Raw genomic sequence first — 16759 nt, 5'->3', positions numbered from 1 at the left:
ACCGCCAAGGTAAGCACCCGCCCCCATAGAACAGGAAGCGCTTCTTCTTCTACTGTAAGCAACCACCCGCCCGCGTAGAAGAAGAAAAAGGGCGCGGATATACCGTACGTTTCATTTCCTTTGTGTGTTTACATCTGTAAAGACCACAAAATGGCTCCTACTAAGCGTCAGGGATCCGGTTCATGAAAAGACGCAATCTCTCCATCCGCACACGGATTACTATTTCACAGCAACTGATATTCCTGTGAACCGCACTGTGGATACAACGGGAGCACGTACGGTGAATATTCGCACCACAGGGAATGAGAAGTCATCCTTCACTGTGGTTCTAGCTTGCCATGCTAATGGCCAGAAACTTCCACCCATGGTGATATTCAAAAGGAAGACCTTGCCAAAAGAGACCTTTCCAGCCGGCGTCATCATAAAAGCTAACTCGAAGGGATGGATGAAGAAAAGATGAGCGAGTGGTTAAGGTAAGTTTAAGTTTACGCGAAGAGGCCGGGTGGCTTTTTTCACGCAGCTCTGTCCATGTTGATATACGTATGTTTGTGATTGCACATTTGCGTACATTTTGGGAGTGAACAGAGTTGTTAGAACGCTGGTTTTTAATATATTATTAAAGTTTGACTGACCTATCTGACTGTTTTTTTGACATTCCTTTAGCGCAGTTAGATGCGGCTTACAACACCGGGCGGCTTATAGGTGGACAAAGTTTTGAAATATGCCGTTCATTGAAGGCGCGGCTTTTAACCCAGGGCGCCTTATGGTGCGGAAAATACGGTAACTTACTTGTCCATTGTTGTCACGTTGACAATGTAGCTCGTAGCATCCTTACAGCCTTAAGCCTCTGTTGTTTGCAACTGGAAGCAGCCGTGTAGCGGAGCTATTTACATGATATAGATTAGAAAAGCTTTTTATTGTCAATATACACATGTACACGTCCAGAATCTAGCATTAGAAAGTTAGACTTGGTAGAAGTTTAACCTTAGACAGCGTGTGTAGATCAAACCGGGTTTCCTTCCTAGCTTTCGTCCGCCCACATCGCGTCGTTCCTTAGTGCCAACAATAAACTACGGTGATTTGTTATGTCATCTGGGATGTTGTGTTGTGGTGAAAGTCACTCAAAACAGATGGCTGCCGGCGGCCACTGATGTCCGCAGTGCACAATAAAAGCAAGAAAGATAAAAACCTACAAAAAAAAGCTGACGGGCGTGAGGAGTTCATGTGCATCTAACAATTCTGCCTCTCAAAACGGGCTGTTTTAAAAGGGAAAAAAAAGTGGCTTGAAAAAGGTATGTAAAACAAACTTTTCATCAAAGAACCACCATTACACATTGAAGTGTTTTAAATGTAGAAAAATAATCATGATATGACCCCTTTAAAAGGCTTGGATGTTTTCACCTTGGCACTGATGTCAGGATTTATGTTTAATTAACATTCATTTATTAAACATTATGAAGTCGGGACACGGGGTGGACCACTCCTATGCATCAGTCGGTGTCTACATGCAAGAGAATCCCCCTGCTGGACTGTACTGGACTCTCACATTATTAACCGCATCCACTTGGCATTCATTGACATTTGCGGTCTCTTCCAAGGTTTGTCATTGTCCCATTGGGTTGAGTTTTTTCTTGCCCTGATGTGGGATCAGAGCCAAATATGTTGTCGTCGTTTGTGCAGCCCTTAAATGCATTTGTGATTAAGGGCTATAGAAATAATTGATTAATTGATTGATTGAATACATTAACAACGAGATTGAAGTAAATCTTCTTCCATCCAAAAAAAGAAAGTGTCAAAAAGAGGGAACTCTGCTGCGGTGCCACTAAAGTTTTTGTTAATGACAGCAATAATTATTTCTTCAAGCTTATTCAAATTTGGCATTGTTCAAATCCAGGCTGAAACACTTATTTTGTTATCTATGTATATGACAACTGAAATGATTGTGTCAATACTCTTTGCATTTCATTCATGATTCTTTTTTATTGTATTTTAGATTCATACTTTGAATTTCCCTGCGCTTGAATGGTACCTATAAATAAACTTGCCTGGCCTATTTGGACATGTGGTGAGTTTGAAGTTGAGGCATATTAAACTTATTTGTTCCTGTGTTGTTCAAAGACTTGTTGCAGTATATTCACCAGGAGATACATAACACCTCACTTCTACAAAATTTTAGGCATCAAAGAGTGTGTGATTTATTGCAGGTTTAATGTTGAAATAGTTCACATGTCCAATAGTTGTTTCCCAGAACTGTGGAAGATAAACAGCCAAACTGGCTGCCAACTAATGAATGCCATCCTTTTCGTCTTGCTTACACTGGAAACCTGTATAATGTGCTCTTTTGTAGGTTTTGTTAGCGTGTCCTAATAAACAGACTTTAAAGACTCAGTCAGTGTCTGACTGTACTGTCCTCTCTACCTGATTACTGCTCTTTAAAGCTCAAATGAAAAAATAATAGAGTTCATTATGTGCGAATCTTGAAATAAACAAGGGTTTTTAACATGGTGCAGGTTAGTCCAGCGGATGGATATAAAGACACCTCCGTACCTTGAGGTCCTTGTTGAGGCCAATTATGGCAGTGGGAGTAAAGGCCAAGGACAAGAAGTGGGAGAGGGGGAACCAGAACCAGAACTGGGTGAAGACGAGCAAGCCCACTACTGATGGCATGTGCGTGTGACCAGTCCTGGACTGCAGGGAGATGGTCACGTTACGTCCACCTAGGACACAGTGAGGACAGTCGGGGTTAGATTCAACACAGACTTGACAGGGAAACACAGATCTACGAGCTTGTTGACCTTATCTAATCAAGCAGTTTATATTGACATAATGACTGACTGCAGACTAGACACAATTGTGTTCTTATTACATTTATAAATAAATGTATTTATTCATATTTAGTATATAGAAACTGGACCGACAGACACTATTTTTGTGATCCACCCGAGCAATAAGGTCCAGTGCAAACATAAAAAAAACGCCCTGAATTCTATCCGTGGCAAACAATAGGGGGGATCCGAGACAAAAGACAGGAAGGGCGGATAGGAGGGAACCAAGATTAATCTGTCATGTCCATAATGATGAACAGAAATGTTTTGTTTAAAAGAGGGACTAGCCCATCCCTCCTCAAATGAAATTAAAAGCAAACAATAGCAGGTAACATCAGATCAATGAAATGATTTAGTACAGGGCCAGGATCTTGATACATGCACCAATGTCCAACAATTCCTGCATGAAGGCAGACCCTACACTTCTCCTTTAGTGGTCCTTAAAAATGTCAGAACAGGTTAAGGACCACTTGACTGGGGAGTTTTATAACAAAGGAGGTTATTCACATTTAAGTGGAAGCTCTCATGTTGAATAAAAGTGTCACAGTTTGGGCTGCTGCTATGCACTAAATACTTCAGCCAACCTCTGTCAAGCTGGGTTTCCCATACATTCATTTTTTTGTGGGTGTCTTGTTAGCCCTGCGATAAGGCGGCCACTTGTTCAGGGTGAACCCCGAGTGCAGCTGAGATAGGTTCTCGCCATCCCCGCGACACAGAGAGGAACAAGCGGTAAAAAATTAATGGATGGTGGCGCGCCACAGAATAATTTCACCCGATGTACATTGATTTAGCGCTATCTTTGAAGAATTCGCTCTGTTTATGCAGACTCTGTGAAATCCTGGAACAGTAGTACCTTCAAGTTACGAGTTCAATTGTTTCCATGACCAAGCTTGTACTCGTATTTCAGATTACTGAATTAAAACACTGCAATTGTAATATGTCTTTCAAAAAGAAAGACTAATTTATAGATAAGAAGTCCATCCATCCATCCATTTTCTACCGTTTGGCCGGGCCAAAACAGATAGACAGCATTCACACAATAGGGACCATTTTAGTGTTTACAATCAACCTATCAGATGTATGTCTTTGGAAGTGGGCAGAAACCGGAGAACGCCGGAGAACGCAGCCACGAGGAGAACGTGCAAACTCCACACAGAAAGACCTATAGGGGATCGAACCCAGGTCCTTCTTATTGTGAGGCACCAGCACTAACCACCAGGTGACACATGGTAATATGTGAACAGTAGTTGAACAATCTTACAGTAAGTGTGTTTTGTAGAGGACGTGTTTAAACAGCAGGTGAAACATGGTAATATGTGAACAGTAGTTGAACAATCTTACAGTAAGTGTGTTTGAAATCCAACATGTAAGGAGTGTGTTTAAACAGCAGGTGAAACATGGTAAATCTATGAACGTTTGCCTTTTGAATGGAGCATGCCTATAGTCTGAAAAGTGATACCTGCAGGCAGGATCTTTGTGGTGTGTTGAAGCCTACGGTAATGCGCCTCATATGATTGAGTTTTGATTCCATTGTCAAGAAGCAAAAGCCACCAATGTGAAATATCTGAGATGGTACACATGGTGCACTGTACATGTAGACTTGGTCTGGCTTCTTGCTGCCTTACACAGAGTATCATTTGCTGCTCCTGCTTGCATGGAGGGGCTTGTGAATACACAAGGCAATGGCTGTGTTCTATGTCAGTGTGAGTGTGGCGCTAGGACCTCACACATATTAAGCCATCCTTTGTGCTTGTGTCCACAAACACCAGAGACGATCAGACAAACATAATCACCGCTGGGACACCAACGGGCCATATGGCTGAGAGCAGAGCGGAGTTGTGCTAAACGCCGGCCGCTAATGAACCTTAATGTGATCTGTTCCAGAGTCACAGCGCACGGGTTGTCAAGCGTAAAGGCCTACTCAGTTTCGCTCAAGGTACCGGTACTCAAATGGAGAGACCACAGCCTGCTTGTTTAACAGTGTCATTTCACGGTCACATCCACTAGAGATGCGCGGTTTGCGGGCACAACCGCGGAGTCCGCGGATTATCCGCGGATCGGGCGGATGAAATTAAAAAAAATTAGATTTTATCCGCGGGTCGGGTCGGGTCGGGTGGTTGAAATAAAAAAAAATTAGATTTTAAATAGATTCAGGCGGGTGGCAGTTAAACCAATTGGGAAATATATATACATAGTTAAATGTTGTTACCCACATACGAAAAACGAACAGGCACCTGCAGCATATGCCACAACAGAAGAAAAAAAAAAAAAGAGATGGACACTTTTACGGAGCGGAGAAGGGACGCCTCGCCGGGGTACGGGACCGAGGCCCCTTCCACCCGAGAGGGCCCCACCGGGAGCCGTAGCTGAGGCGATCCGCGAGAAGGGCCCGACGCACGTCCAGGGTCACCACCGCGCCCACCGCACCGACACCCCGCCTCGTCCGCCTTCGCCGCGGCCGGCGTCACGCGCAGCAGGTAAGCAGCTTACCTGCCCGCCACCCCCGTGGCCGGGGGCTCGTAACAGGGGTCACTCCGCGCGCTCCGCCCGCGCAGCTTACCTGCCCGCCACCCCTGTTGCCGGGGGCGCGTAACAGGGGTCACTCCGCGCGCAGTGCGCTCACGAAAGGGGTGGGGCTCACCTTGGTTGATATAGACAGCAGCTAGGACGGTGGCCATGGAAGTTGGAACCCGCTAAGGAGTGTGTAACAACCCACCTGCCGAATCAACTAGCCCTGAAAATAGATGGCGCTGGAGCGTCGGGCCCATATACCCGGCCGTCGCCGGCAGCGAGACGCGCTTGGAGGTGCGCTCAGCGCGGCTCCCATATGATTGCGCACTGGTGTGCGTCTGGGTCGTGACAGCTTGGCACGCGAATGTTTGTGCTGCATTGGATCAGTCTCCTTTCTTTAACAGGCAAAAGCTTTATAACCTGACTAATGCCTTGCATCGTCTATATTAGATATATAACAACGGGCGGGTGCGGTTCTGATCAAATGTTAGATCGGGTGGATTGCGGATGGTTGACGACTTTCTGATGCGGTTGCGGATGAAATAATTGCCTATCCGCGCATCTCTAACATCCACCATAGAGATGAGAAGGTTGATCTCTTACACACTGCAAGGTTACAAACTATTGAGGGTGGGGATGCGGTGTTGACCCTTGCCAAGATACTTGTGGCGGTGGGGGCATGGTCACCATGATGTCATGTCATAATTTTCTGTGATATGATTTTCTTCAAAAAGGTTCAAAATAAATACAAACATGTACTATTATTTTATATCATTTTACTTAATTTCATTTGTTACTGCTTATTGTGCTTTGTTGAGAATGTTTGTCAAGAAACTTTTCATGTCTTTTTCTGTATTAAAAAGGATTAGCAGCAAATGTATCATCTTCTTCTGGTGTTATTATAGACAGCACTCGAGTCTAGAGACTCTACTTCTGTCCCTCCACGTCGCTGACCAAAGAGGAGAGCTGCAGCGAGTATGACATCACACTTGCTTGGCGCTGCTGCTCCAGTTGGACTTTCTCTCCTTAAAAGCCACTACTCTCCTCCTAATATATGCACATTTTGTAGACGCTGGTATATCTGGCATGTATTAAAGTTAGGTCCACATCGCAGACATGCTGACAACGATCCAGACAATTTCTTGTCAACATGTTAGCCTTCAGAGCTAAATGTTCAAAGGTGTGGGCTGACTTACCGAAAAGACTAAAAACTCGGCTCAATGCATTAATTGGGGGGAAAAAGCATCAACTTGATGAAACACTTGCAACATAATTACGGACTTAAGACTCAAGGACCGCAGCATGTTTGAACCGCCCAGCTTCATATCCCACAATACAATTCTTCGACAATGGTAAGTTAGGTTTGTAGTAGGCTAATAAGTTACTGTTATGTCTCTAATTGAGGCTAGTGTCAGTCCAGTGAAGAGAGTGTCTTAAAATCATGATACTGACCTGCATCAAGGATTCCCTGGGCCAAGATGGCACCAAATTTAGCCATAACATCATCGTGCTTGTCGTTGATCACCTTTGCATAGAGCTGTCTAAACTGGTTTACCTGTTGCAAAAGGTACACAAAGAAAAGGTGGATGAACACATAGATGCTTTGCATGAATGATTGTGCTTTTGCAGACATTCCAATTGGTCAGGCTGCACAATTAGTACAATTTTAAACCTGATCATGGCCAATGACGGCGAACATTGGCCATACAAATATTTAAAAAGCACGCTCCACTGCATATCGAACCAGGCACATTCACAACCAAAAGACACACCAAAATAACGTTTTGACCAAAGACGTGTACAAGGGCTGGGCGATATGGCATTTTATTAATATCTCGATATTTTTAGACCATGTCACGATACACGATATCTGGATATTTTGCCTTAGCCTTGAATGAACACTTGATGCATATAATCACAGCAGTATGATGATTCATTGTGTCTACTTTAAAACATTCTTCTTCATACTGCATTAATATATGCTACTTTTAAACTTTCATGCAGAGAGGGAAATCACAACTAAGTCAATTTACCAAAAGTGTATTTATTAAACAGTTATTAAGCAGTGGCACAAACATTCATGTCATTTCCAAAACAGAAAGTGCAAGATTGTCAGAGACATTTTAAAACAAGCTATTAGTGCACTCTTGTGCATGATGTCACTAGGATGACATATCAAAAAACACTAAACTAAAGTGCACTTTTTGTACAGAATGCCACTACAATAGTTTAAAAACAGATAAAGTGCACTTTTGTGCATGATGTCACACAAGATATTTCAATATGTGTCAAATAAAAATGAGCTGCATAATAGGAAATCAAATAGTGTATGTCCTTCACTATGTGGTAGGTTCCTGTGGACGTTATCTCTTTCTGTTGTTGACTATTTGTTTCATACGGTGTTGATGTGGAAATGGAAGACGCCAGGCTCAATTGGGTCAGTGCTGGTTGCTTGTTGGTTGTGGCACCGGCCAAAGATGTTGACATGCGGAGTTTCAAAAACTCTTCATTCTCTAGCGGGTGACTTTTCAAATGATGCTACAAATTATTAGTGCTGCTACTTTTTGTAGCAACGCTTTTGTCGCATACTTGACATATTACAGTTGTCTGTTCAACATCTTCCCGCTTGAAGCCAAACCACCGCCAGACGATGGACCCCCCGCTGTTTTTTCCTGGGAATTAATTATTCTTCCTCCAGTTGTTACCAGATTAGCACCTTCTTTCTCTCGTATTATACCACTCGCACCGCTCCGCTTGCACTACAGCTAACGTTACCATGCCGCTACCTCTCTGCTCCGCGAGAGCGTATGACGTTGCACGCGCGACAGTATGTGGCGTATGTAAGAAAGTGCGCTTGTTTTATGTGTCTGTGAGAAGGAGACAAGAAAGAGTGAGTGAGAAACGCCTGTAGTGTAATGCCAGCAGCTAAAAGCAACTGCGTGAGAATGTATACTCAAATACTCACGATATAGTCATTTTCCATATCGCAGAGACGAGTATATTCGATATATCGCCCAGCCCTAACGTGTACTATAAATACTGTACACTGTGTTCCTTGTACCGTATTTTCCGCACTATTAGCCGCACCTAAAAACCACAAATTTACTCAAAAGCTGACAGTGCGGCTTTTAACCCGGGGCGCTTTATATATGGATTAATATTACGATTCATTTTCATAAAGTTTCGATCTCGCAACTTCGGTAAACAGCCGCCATCTTTTTTCCCGGTAGAACAGGAAGCGCTTCTTCTTCTACGCAAGCAACCGCCAAGGTAAGCACCCGCCCCCATAGAACAGGAAGCGCTTCTTCTTCTACTGTAAGCAACCACCCGCCCGCGTAGAAGAAGAAAAAGCGCGCGGATATCACCGTACGTTTCATTTCCTTTGTGTGTTTACATCTGTAAAGACCACAAAATGGCTCCTACTAAGCGTCAGGGATCCGGTTCATGAAAAGACGCAATCTCTCCATCCGCACACGGATTACTATTTCACAGCAACTGATATTCCTGTGAACCGCACTGGATACAACGGGAGCACGTACGGTGAATATTCGCACCACAGGGAATGAGAAGTCATCCTTCACTGTGGTTCTAGCTTGCCATGCTAATAATGGCCAGAAACTTCCACCCATGGTGATATTCAAAAGGAAGACCTTGCCAAAAGAGACCTTTCCAGCCGGCGTCATCATAAAAGCTAACTCGAAGGGATGGATGAAGAAAAGATGAGCGAGTGGTTAAGGTAAGTTTAAGTTTACGCGAAGAGGCCGGGTGGTTTTTTTCACGCAGCTCTGTCCATGTTGATATACGTATGTTTGTGATTGCACATTTGCGTACATTTTGGGAGTGAACAGAGTTGTTAGAACGCTGGTTTTTAATATATTATTAAAGTTTGACTGACCTATCTGACTGTTTTTTTGACATTCCTTTAGCGCAGTTAGATGCGGCTTACAACACCGGGCGGCTTATAGGTGGACAAAGTTTTGAAATATGCCGTTCATTGAAGGCGCGGCTTTTAACCCAGGGCGCCTTATGGTGCGGAAAATACGGTACTACCGTATTTGTACATATTATTTTTTTCACTTGTTGCACTTCAAGGAATATTTTATTTTTGTTATCCCTTTGTCTTTTGTAAATTGTATTTTAATACTTATGAATTTTTTTTTAAGTTTAATTTTGAAATGAAAGCCTTGTTCAAGTAAAAATGTTTTACGTAACAGTGTATAATTGTGAATGATAATTGTGGTTTTGGTGTTCATAAAAATAATGGTGGTCCTTGCTTTGCCAAAATGGCGCATCTCTACATCTGGTATATTCCAGTAATCAAGTTATATACGCTAAGAGACATAAAGCTGCAGTCTGTGTACTGCAAAGACTATCCTAAAATAAACAGTCATGGATGTAATGCCTCCAAACATTCCAGTGTTTGGAACAAAAGCCAACCCTTGGACAGTCGTGCATGGACCTTAGCTTACTGCGGTACAGATGAGGAGTCTCTGCAAAGGTGTCTGGCATTTCTTAACTGTCTGTGACAATATATGAGGTGCTGCAAGGGCGAGTGTGTGAAGTTATGCTTGGACTAGTGACTTTCCAGTGCGCCATGAAACATTTCTTTCCTTCCATCTTCATAAAAGCTGCTGCCTTCAAACTTTCAATCAAGTTTCTTTTATTGGAGTCACAGTGCAGTAAAGGGTGGGTTTGCAACTTGCTCAGTTACACTCTTTCAACCAACCATTCAAGTACACTAGATGATGTTACCATTAGTGGTTAACAGAACATACCTTCTTAAATTTGTCACAGTTAAATAAGAATTGTTTGTGGGCCTGAGGAAGAAGTCTAGTGTTTCATACCTGCAGAATGGTGCAGTCCCAAAGAAGCAACGAACAGTCATGTTGTTGCTAAGACAGGCTACACATTAGGGTGGTCCCCATATATTAATCAGTTGATACCAGTAACAAAGTGTATTTCCATACTTTTCAAAATAAATGGGACCACAAAAATTTAATTATTGGCTTAATTTGAACAGAACATCCTATGATATATTAAACATAGGTCCGAGCGAGAGCCAGCTCCAGCTCGTGGTGCCCAAGACCAGACTTAAAACCAGGGGAGACAGGGTCTTCTCTGTGGTCGGCCCTAAGCTCTGGAACACTCTGTGGCCTCTCACTGCTGGCAATGCCAGCGTAGTAGAGAGTCCAGCCCCTATCGAAAGGACTTGTTCCAGGGCCAAGAGCTAGCTTCTGTAGTCGAGGATCAGACCACCAAGGGCTCTGCCATCGGCTGCCGCCCAGCTCACAGAGCACCAGCCTTCTATGCCTATGTCCTATGGGTGGTGAGCCCAATGGAGGGAGAACCCATGTTGCCTCTTCGGGCTTTGCCCAGCCGGGCCCCATGGGGGCAGGCCGGGCGACCAGGGGCACGCAATCGTCACCTTGAAGTTATTGAGTTTGTTTAGCTGATACGAGAGCTAGCTTCCGCATCTAGTAGGTCCATGACGATGACTTCTGTTTGGTTTGATTAGCCGTTTTACTGCCGTGTTACAGACACCGTTTCAAAAACAATTAAGGTATGTATGGGTAACACATGGCACACTGACAAAGCTTAACCTATTGTTACTATAACAATCTACAAGGTTAATATAGGTTGCTTCTCTTTCTTCCCCTCCATTTTTCTGCATTCTTTCGTATCTTTAGTTATCATTACTATTGTTGCATTTGAACAACTGTATTGTTGATAATAGAGGTAAATTATTGGTATTGTTCATTATCAGTAGCGCTATTTCTATTGGTATTTGTATTGCTCCATTTGTAGTGTAACAATGCTCATTGTCATTTCTGTGTTATTATTTATTTCGCTAACTGCTTTTTTGCTATCACTTTTACCATCATATTTGTACATATCCTATTTGCTGATGTTGCTCTGTTGTTGTTGTTGTGTTTGCTGTTGTTGTTTTTGTCTCTCTGTCTAATCCCCCTCTTGTCCCCAGAATTTCACCCTCTGTCTTCTTTTTTTGCTCTTTATATCCCCTCCTGCCCCGGCCCGGCTGCACCGAATGATAACATACATACATTTAATAAAGTCAAATACAAATAAGGCAACAAGAGAATTATCCTACACTTCTCTTTTGTAAAGTAAATGTGAACAGCCGATATGGGCATCTACATCTACTATATGATTTGCCTGAGAAGCTGGACAGGACAAAAACAAAACAAAAAAAAGGTATCTAAATAAACATTTACAAAACCATTCCGTGTAAATAACTCATTTTACAACGTATATACCTGCGGCCTATAGTCCGGTGCGGCTAATATATGGAAACAAAATGTTTTTCTTCTAAAATTTAGTGGGTGCGACTTATATCCTGGTGCACGCTATAGTCCGGAAAATACGGTCATAACTAAAGTTCTTCCGTGTCCAAGGACATATTTCCTGACTTGATAAACAATTAAAAAAGACAAAAGACTTTGTGATGATAAAATATATTGATGGAATCATTGTAGTATCACCTGTATACGGCTCTTGTACTTGGTATCATTACAGTCGATATTTGGATAGATCAAGCCATGTGTTAGCATTTAGGAGCACTAGCTTGCTGTTTGCGGGTGGCTATTGTATCCTGCTACGGTCTGTAGTGAAGCATGTACAGGTAAAAGCCAGTAAATTAGAATATTTTGAAAAACTTGATTTATTTCAGTAATTGCATTCAAAAGGTGTAACTTGTACATTATATTTATTCATTGCACACAGACTGATGCATTCAAATGTTTATTTCATTTAATTTTGATGATTTGAAGTGGCAACAAATGAAAATCCAAAATTCCGTGTGTCACAAAATTAGAATATTACTTAAGGCTAATACAAAAAAGGGATTTTTTAGAAATGTTGGCCAACTGAAAAGTATGAAAATGAAAAATATGAGCATGTACAATACTCAATACTTGGTTGGAGCTCCTTTTGCCTCAATTACTGCGTTAATGCGGCGTGGCATGGAGTCGATGAGTTTTTGGCACTGCTCAGGTGTTATGAGAGCCCAGGTTGCTCTGATAGTGGCCTTCAACTCTTCTGCGTTTTTGGGTCTGGCATTCTGCATCTTCCTTCCACAGATTTTCTATGGGGCTAAGGTCAGGGGAGTTGGCGGGCCAATTTAGAACAGAAATACCATGGTCCGTAAACCAGGCACGGGTAGATTTTGCGCTGTGTGCAGGCGCCAAGTCCTGTTGGAACTTGAAATCTCCATCTCCATAGAGCAGGTCAGCAGCAGGAAGCATGAAGTGCTCTAAAACTTGCTGGTAGACGGCTGCGTTGACCCTGGATCTCAGGAAACAGAGTGGACCGACACCAGCAGATGACATGGCACCCCAAACCATCACTGATGGTGGAAACTTTACACTAGACTTCAGGCAACGTGGATCCTGTGCCTCTCCTGTCTTCCTCCAGACTCTGGGACCTCAATTTCCAAAGGAAATGCAAAATTTGCATGGTTGGGTGATGGTTTGGGGTGCCATGTCATCTGCTGGTGTCGGTCCACTCTGTTTCCTGAGATCCAGGGTCAACGCAGCCGTCTACCAGCAAGTTTTAGAGCACTTCATGCTTCCTGCTGCTGACCTGCTCTATGGAGATGGAGATTTCAAATTCCAACAGGACTTGGCGCCTGCACACAGCGCAAAATCTACCCGTGCCTGGTTTACGGACCATGGTATTTCTGTTCTAAATTGGCCCGCCAACTTCCCTGACCTTAGCCCCATAGAAAATCTGTGGAAGGAAGATGCAGAATGCCAGACCCAAAAACGCAGAAGAGTTGAAGGCCACTATCAGAGCAACCTGGGCTCTCATAACACCTGAGCAGTGCCAGAAACTCATCGACTCCATGCCACGCCGCATTAACGCAGTAATTGAGGCAAAAGGAGCTCCAACCAAGTATTGAGTATTGTACATGCTCATATTTTTCATTTTCATACTTTTCAGTTGGCCAACATTTCTAAAAATCCCTTTTTTGTATTAGCCTTAAGTAATATTCTAATTTTGTGACACACGGAATTTTGGATTTTCATTTGTTGCCACTTCAAATCATCAAAATTAAATGAAATAAACATTTGAATGCATCAGTCTGTGTGCAATGAATAAATATAATGTACAAGTTACACCTTTTGAATGCAATTACTGAAATAAATCAAGTTTTTCAAAATATTCTAATTTACTGGCTTTTACCTGTATAGCTTTTCTTCTTCCTGCAGGGATGATACTTGTGAGAAACTTAATTTGTCTCCATAGAGGCGAGGATTAGTCCATTAAAAGTAGCTAAATCCCTAAGGAGAGACGTAAGCTGCAAACTGTGTTTTAAAGCACTGCTCGCAGCATCCAGTGTTTATAGCTCCAACCTATATTTTTAATCCAACTTTGTCCATTTTCCCTCTTCTGTCTCCTTGCTGTTTCCGTTTGCAAGTACTCAATGCATGTGTTGACTTGCCACATGCACCTCGGGCGCCATAGCATGAAAAAAAATGTCAAAGGCAGTTTTTTATAATTGATTGGTACCGCTGTACTATATTAGAACAGGTATGCCCTACTACACATTCAATGATACATTAGCAAGCTAAACTTTGCCAAACCACTAGCATTATCTGAAAACAAACATAACTACTGCATGTGTTACTTGGGGCGTGCGGGATATAATGCTTACAACACTTTGGAAAGTTAATCGCCCTCTCGGCAGCCACTTAAGGTTGCAAACAGCAACTTTAACGTGTGACTTTGTTTAATTTGAACGTATGAAAAACAAAAGAAATATGTTAAGAAATACAAATTAACCTTATTGTGTTACTTCTTGCAGTTTTGTTAAGTCAAATATGATTTAAGATGCTTTTAGATGAGGGAAGGGCCCACAGCAGTAGCAGAATGAAGCTTTCAGGTCAGTCTCCAATAGGACAAGAAGTCACTGGAATTGTCGCCTTTTTGAAAGCTATCTAGAGGGGTTTGATTACTGCTAAAGACTACAGAGAGTTATCTAACATGCCTCGGGGTGTAATACTCATGCTTAGATGTTTGTTTGTGTTGCATTGAGATAACTTCTGCTCTCTGGGTTTTAGGGTTAGCCTTCAGTGGTGACAATACATCTACTAATAAATACTCTGATAGTTAATAACAAAGACACAAACCTTGGGGCAGGTTACTTCCGTTTGCTGGATCATGATGAGGGCAGAGGAAATGAGAGCACCTTGTCTCACATAGTTGACTGGGTCATTGGTCATGGGCTCCAGCAGATTGATGGCCTCCTGCAGACAACTATTGTTAACACCTTGACTGTCTTCTAACTTATTTTCAAGCTGAAGTTCAATTGCAGCTGTAACCAACCTAGCACCTCCTGCTATGTTAAAGAAATGTTTCATTGTTATGTGTTTGCCATTTGCAACTGCAACAGTAGTATAACATGTGCTCAGGAAAATAATTATCCACGGAGGAAACAAGTCCACACTAATTAATGAGATTAGTGGCCTCCATATCTGGTTGCCCTGGACAACGGTGTAATAGTTCAATCCAGCACCGTCTTCAGTGATTTTTCTATTTCTCACTGTGTTGCGTCAATGGTGGTGGCCCACAAGGACACATGGTGCGAGGTGAGAAACAAGGATGTTCACAGGGCCCTCTTATACACCATGTATTGATTGGAAATAGTGGTATATAATAGTAGAATTAATCAACAGGAAAAAGAAATAGTCATTTTTGGTTAGTTCTGATTCTGATTATCAAGTGTAAAGTGAAAATTGAGATTACCGTATTTTCCGCACTATTAGCCGCACCTAAAAACCACAAATTTACTCAAAAGCTGACAGTGCGGCTTATAACCCGGTGCGCTTTATATATGGATTAATATTAAGATTCATTTTCATAAAGTTTCGGTCTCGCAACTACGGTAAACAGCCGCCATCTTTTTTCCCCGTAGAAGAGGAAGTGCTTCTTCTTCTACGCAAGCAACCGCCAAGGTAAGCACCCGCCCGCCCCCATAGAAGAGGAAGCGCTTCTTCTTCTACTGTAAGCAACCACCCGCCCCCGTAGAAGAAGAAGAAGCGCGCGGATATTACGTTTCATTTCCTTTGTGTGTTTACATCTGTAAAGACCACAATATGGCTCCTACTAAGCGACAGGTTTCCGGTTCATGAAAAGACGCAATCTCTCCATCCGCACACGGACTACTATTTCACAGCAACTGCCTAAAGACTTTCAAGAAAAGCTGGCTACTTTCCGTGCATATTGTAAAAACAAGATAGCTGAAAAAAAGATCCGGCCAGAGAACATTATCAACATGGACGAGGTTCCACTGACTTTTGATATTCCTGTGAACCGCACTGTGGATACAACAGGAGCACGTACGGTGAATATTCGCACCACAGGGAATGAGAAGTCATCCTTCACTGTGGTTCTAGCTTGCCATGCTAATGGCCAGAAACTTCCACCCATGGTGATATTCAAAAGGAAGACCTTGCCAAAAGAGACCTTTCCAGCCGGCGTCATCATAAAAGCTAACTCGAAGGGATGGATGGATGAAGAAAAGATGAGCGAGTGGTTAAGGTAAGTTTACGCGAAGAGGCCGGGTGGCTTTTTTCACGCAACTCCGTCCATGTTGATATACGACTCCATGCGCGCCCACATCACGCTGGTTTTTAATATATTATTAAAGTTTGACTGACCTATCTGACTGTTTTTTTGACATTCCTTTAGCGCAGTTAGATGCGGCTTATAACACGGGGCGGCTTATAGGTGGACAAAGTTTTGAAATATGCCGTTCATTGAAGGCGCGGCTTATAACCCAGGGCGCCTTATGGTGCGGAAAATACGGTATTCATTTTGAAAATTAACTTGCTTCAAAGAAGCAAGATAATGGATGTTGAATTAAATGGAGTAAAATCCTAACTAATGTTTTCATTTAGTACAAATGCATGTTAATGGTAAATACGAAACACTGTGGTTAAGTCACCTTGTTGCCAGTTCCGGCACAGCAGATGCCCAAAGCCATGGCGGCGCCACAACGAACGTGAGGGTTGTAGCTCTCTGACAAAAGGGACACCACACTGGGACACTGCTCAGGGGTTCTAAAAAGACAAGAAAATTATAAATTACATTAAGGCACTCTTCCTTGTAATGGCCTATTCAACTGGCGGCCCACAGGCCACATCCGGCCCGCCAAAACTTTTCATTTGGCCTGCTGAACATCTCCCAAATTGGCTTGATGAAACCATTCAAACTATGCAGTGCTCCCGCCAACCCACAAGGGGAGACAGCCAGGCACACAATATGTGTCACAATGAAGTCGCAGTGGGGCGAGTAAAAAAACATGACTCATTCTACCCTGAAAAAGGGGTTATGGAAATAAACTGCTAAAATCAGACTTTTAACAACTTAGCTTTAATTGTGATAAGTCAAAAATACACCGT

At 42.7% G+C, this 16759-nt stretch overlaps 1 protein-coding gene across 1 annotated transcript in view; it reads right to left on the bottom strand.

The window, feature by feature from the left end:
* Positions 1-16759, bottom strand: part of psmd1 (proteasome 26S subunit, non-ATPase 1) — a 64310-nt gene that overhangs the window by 9026 nt on the left and 38525 nt on the right. Inside the window, exons 17-20 of the mRNA XM_061975486.2 lie at positions 16303-16417; positions 14486-14602; positions 6789-6891; positions 2548-2717 (exon numbers count right to left, since the gene is read on the bottom strand). Of these exons, the coding sequence (XP_061831470.1) occupies positions 2548-2717; positions 6789-6891; positions 14486-14602; positions 16303-16417 (505 nt within the window). The remainder of the gene's footprint in view (positions 1-2547; positions 2718-6788; positions 6892-14485; positions 14603-16302; positions 16418-16759) is intronic.

This window comes from Nerophis lumbriciformis, linkage group LG14 (assembly GCF_033978685.3).
Source record: "Nerophis lumbriciformis linkage group LG14, RoL_Nlum_v2.1, whole genome shotgun sequence".
Taxonomy (NCBI): domain Eukaryota; kingdom Metazoa; phylum Chordata; class Actinopteri; order Syngnathiformes; family Syngnathidae; genus Nerophis; species Nerophis lumbriciformis.
This window is presented reverse-complemented; position numbering and strand designations above follow the sequence as displayed.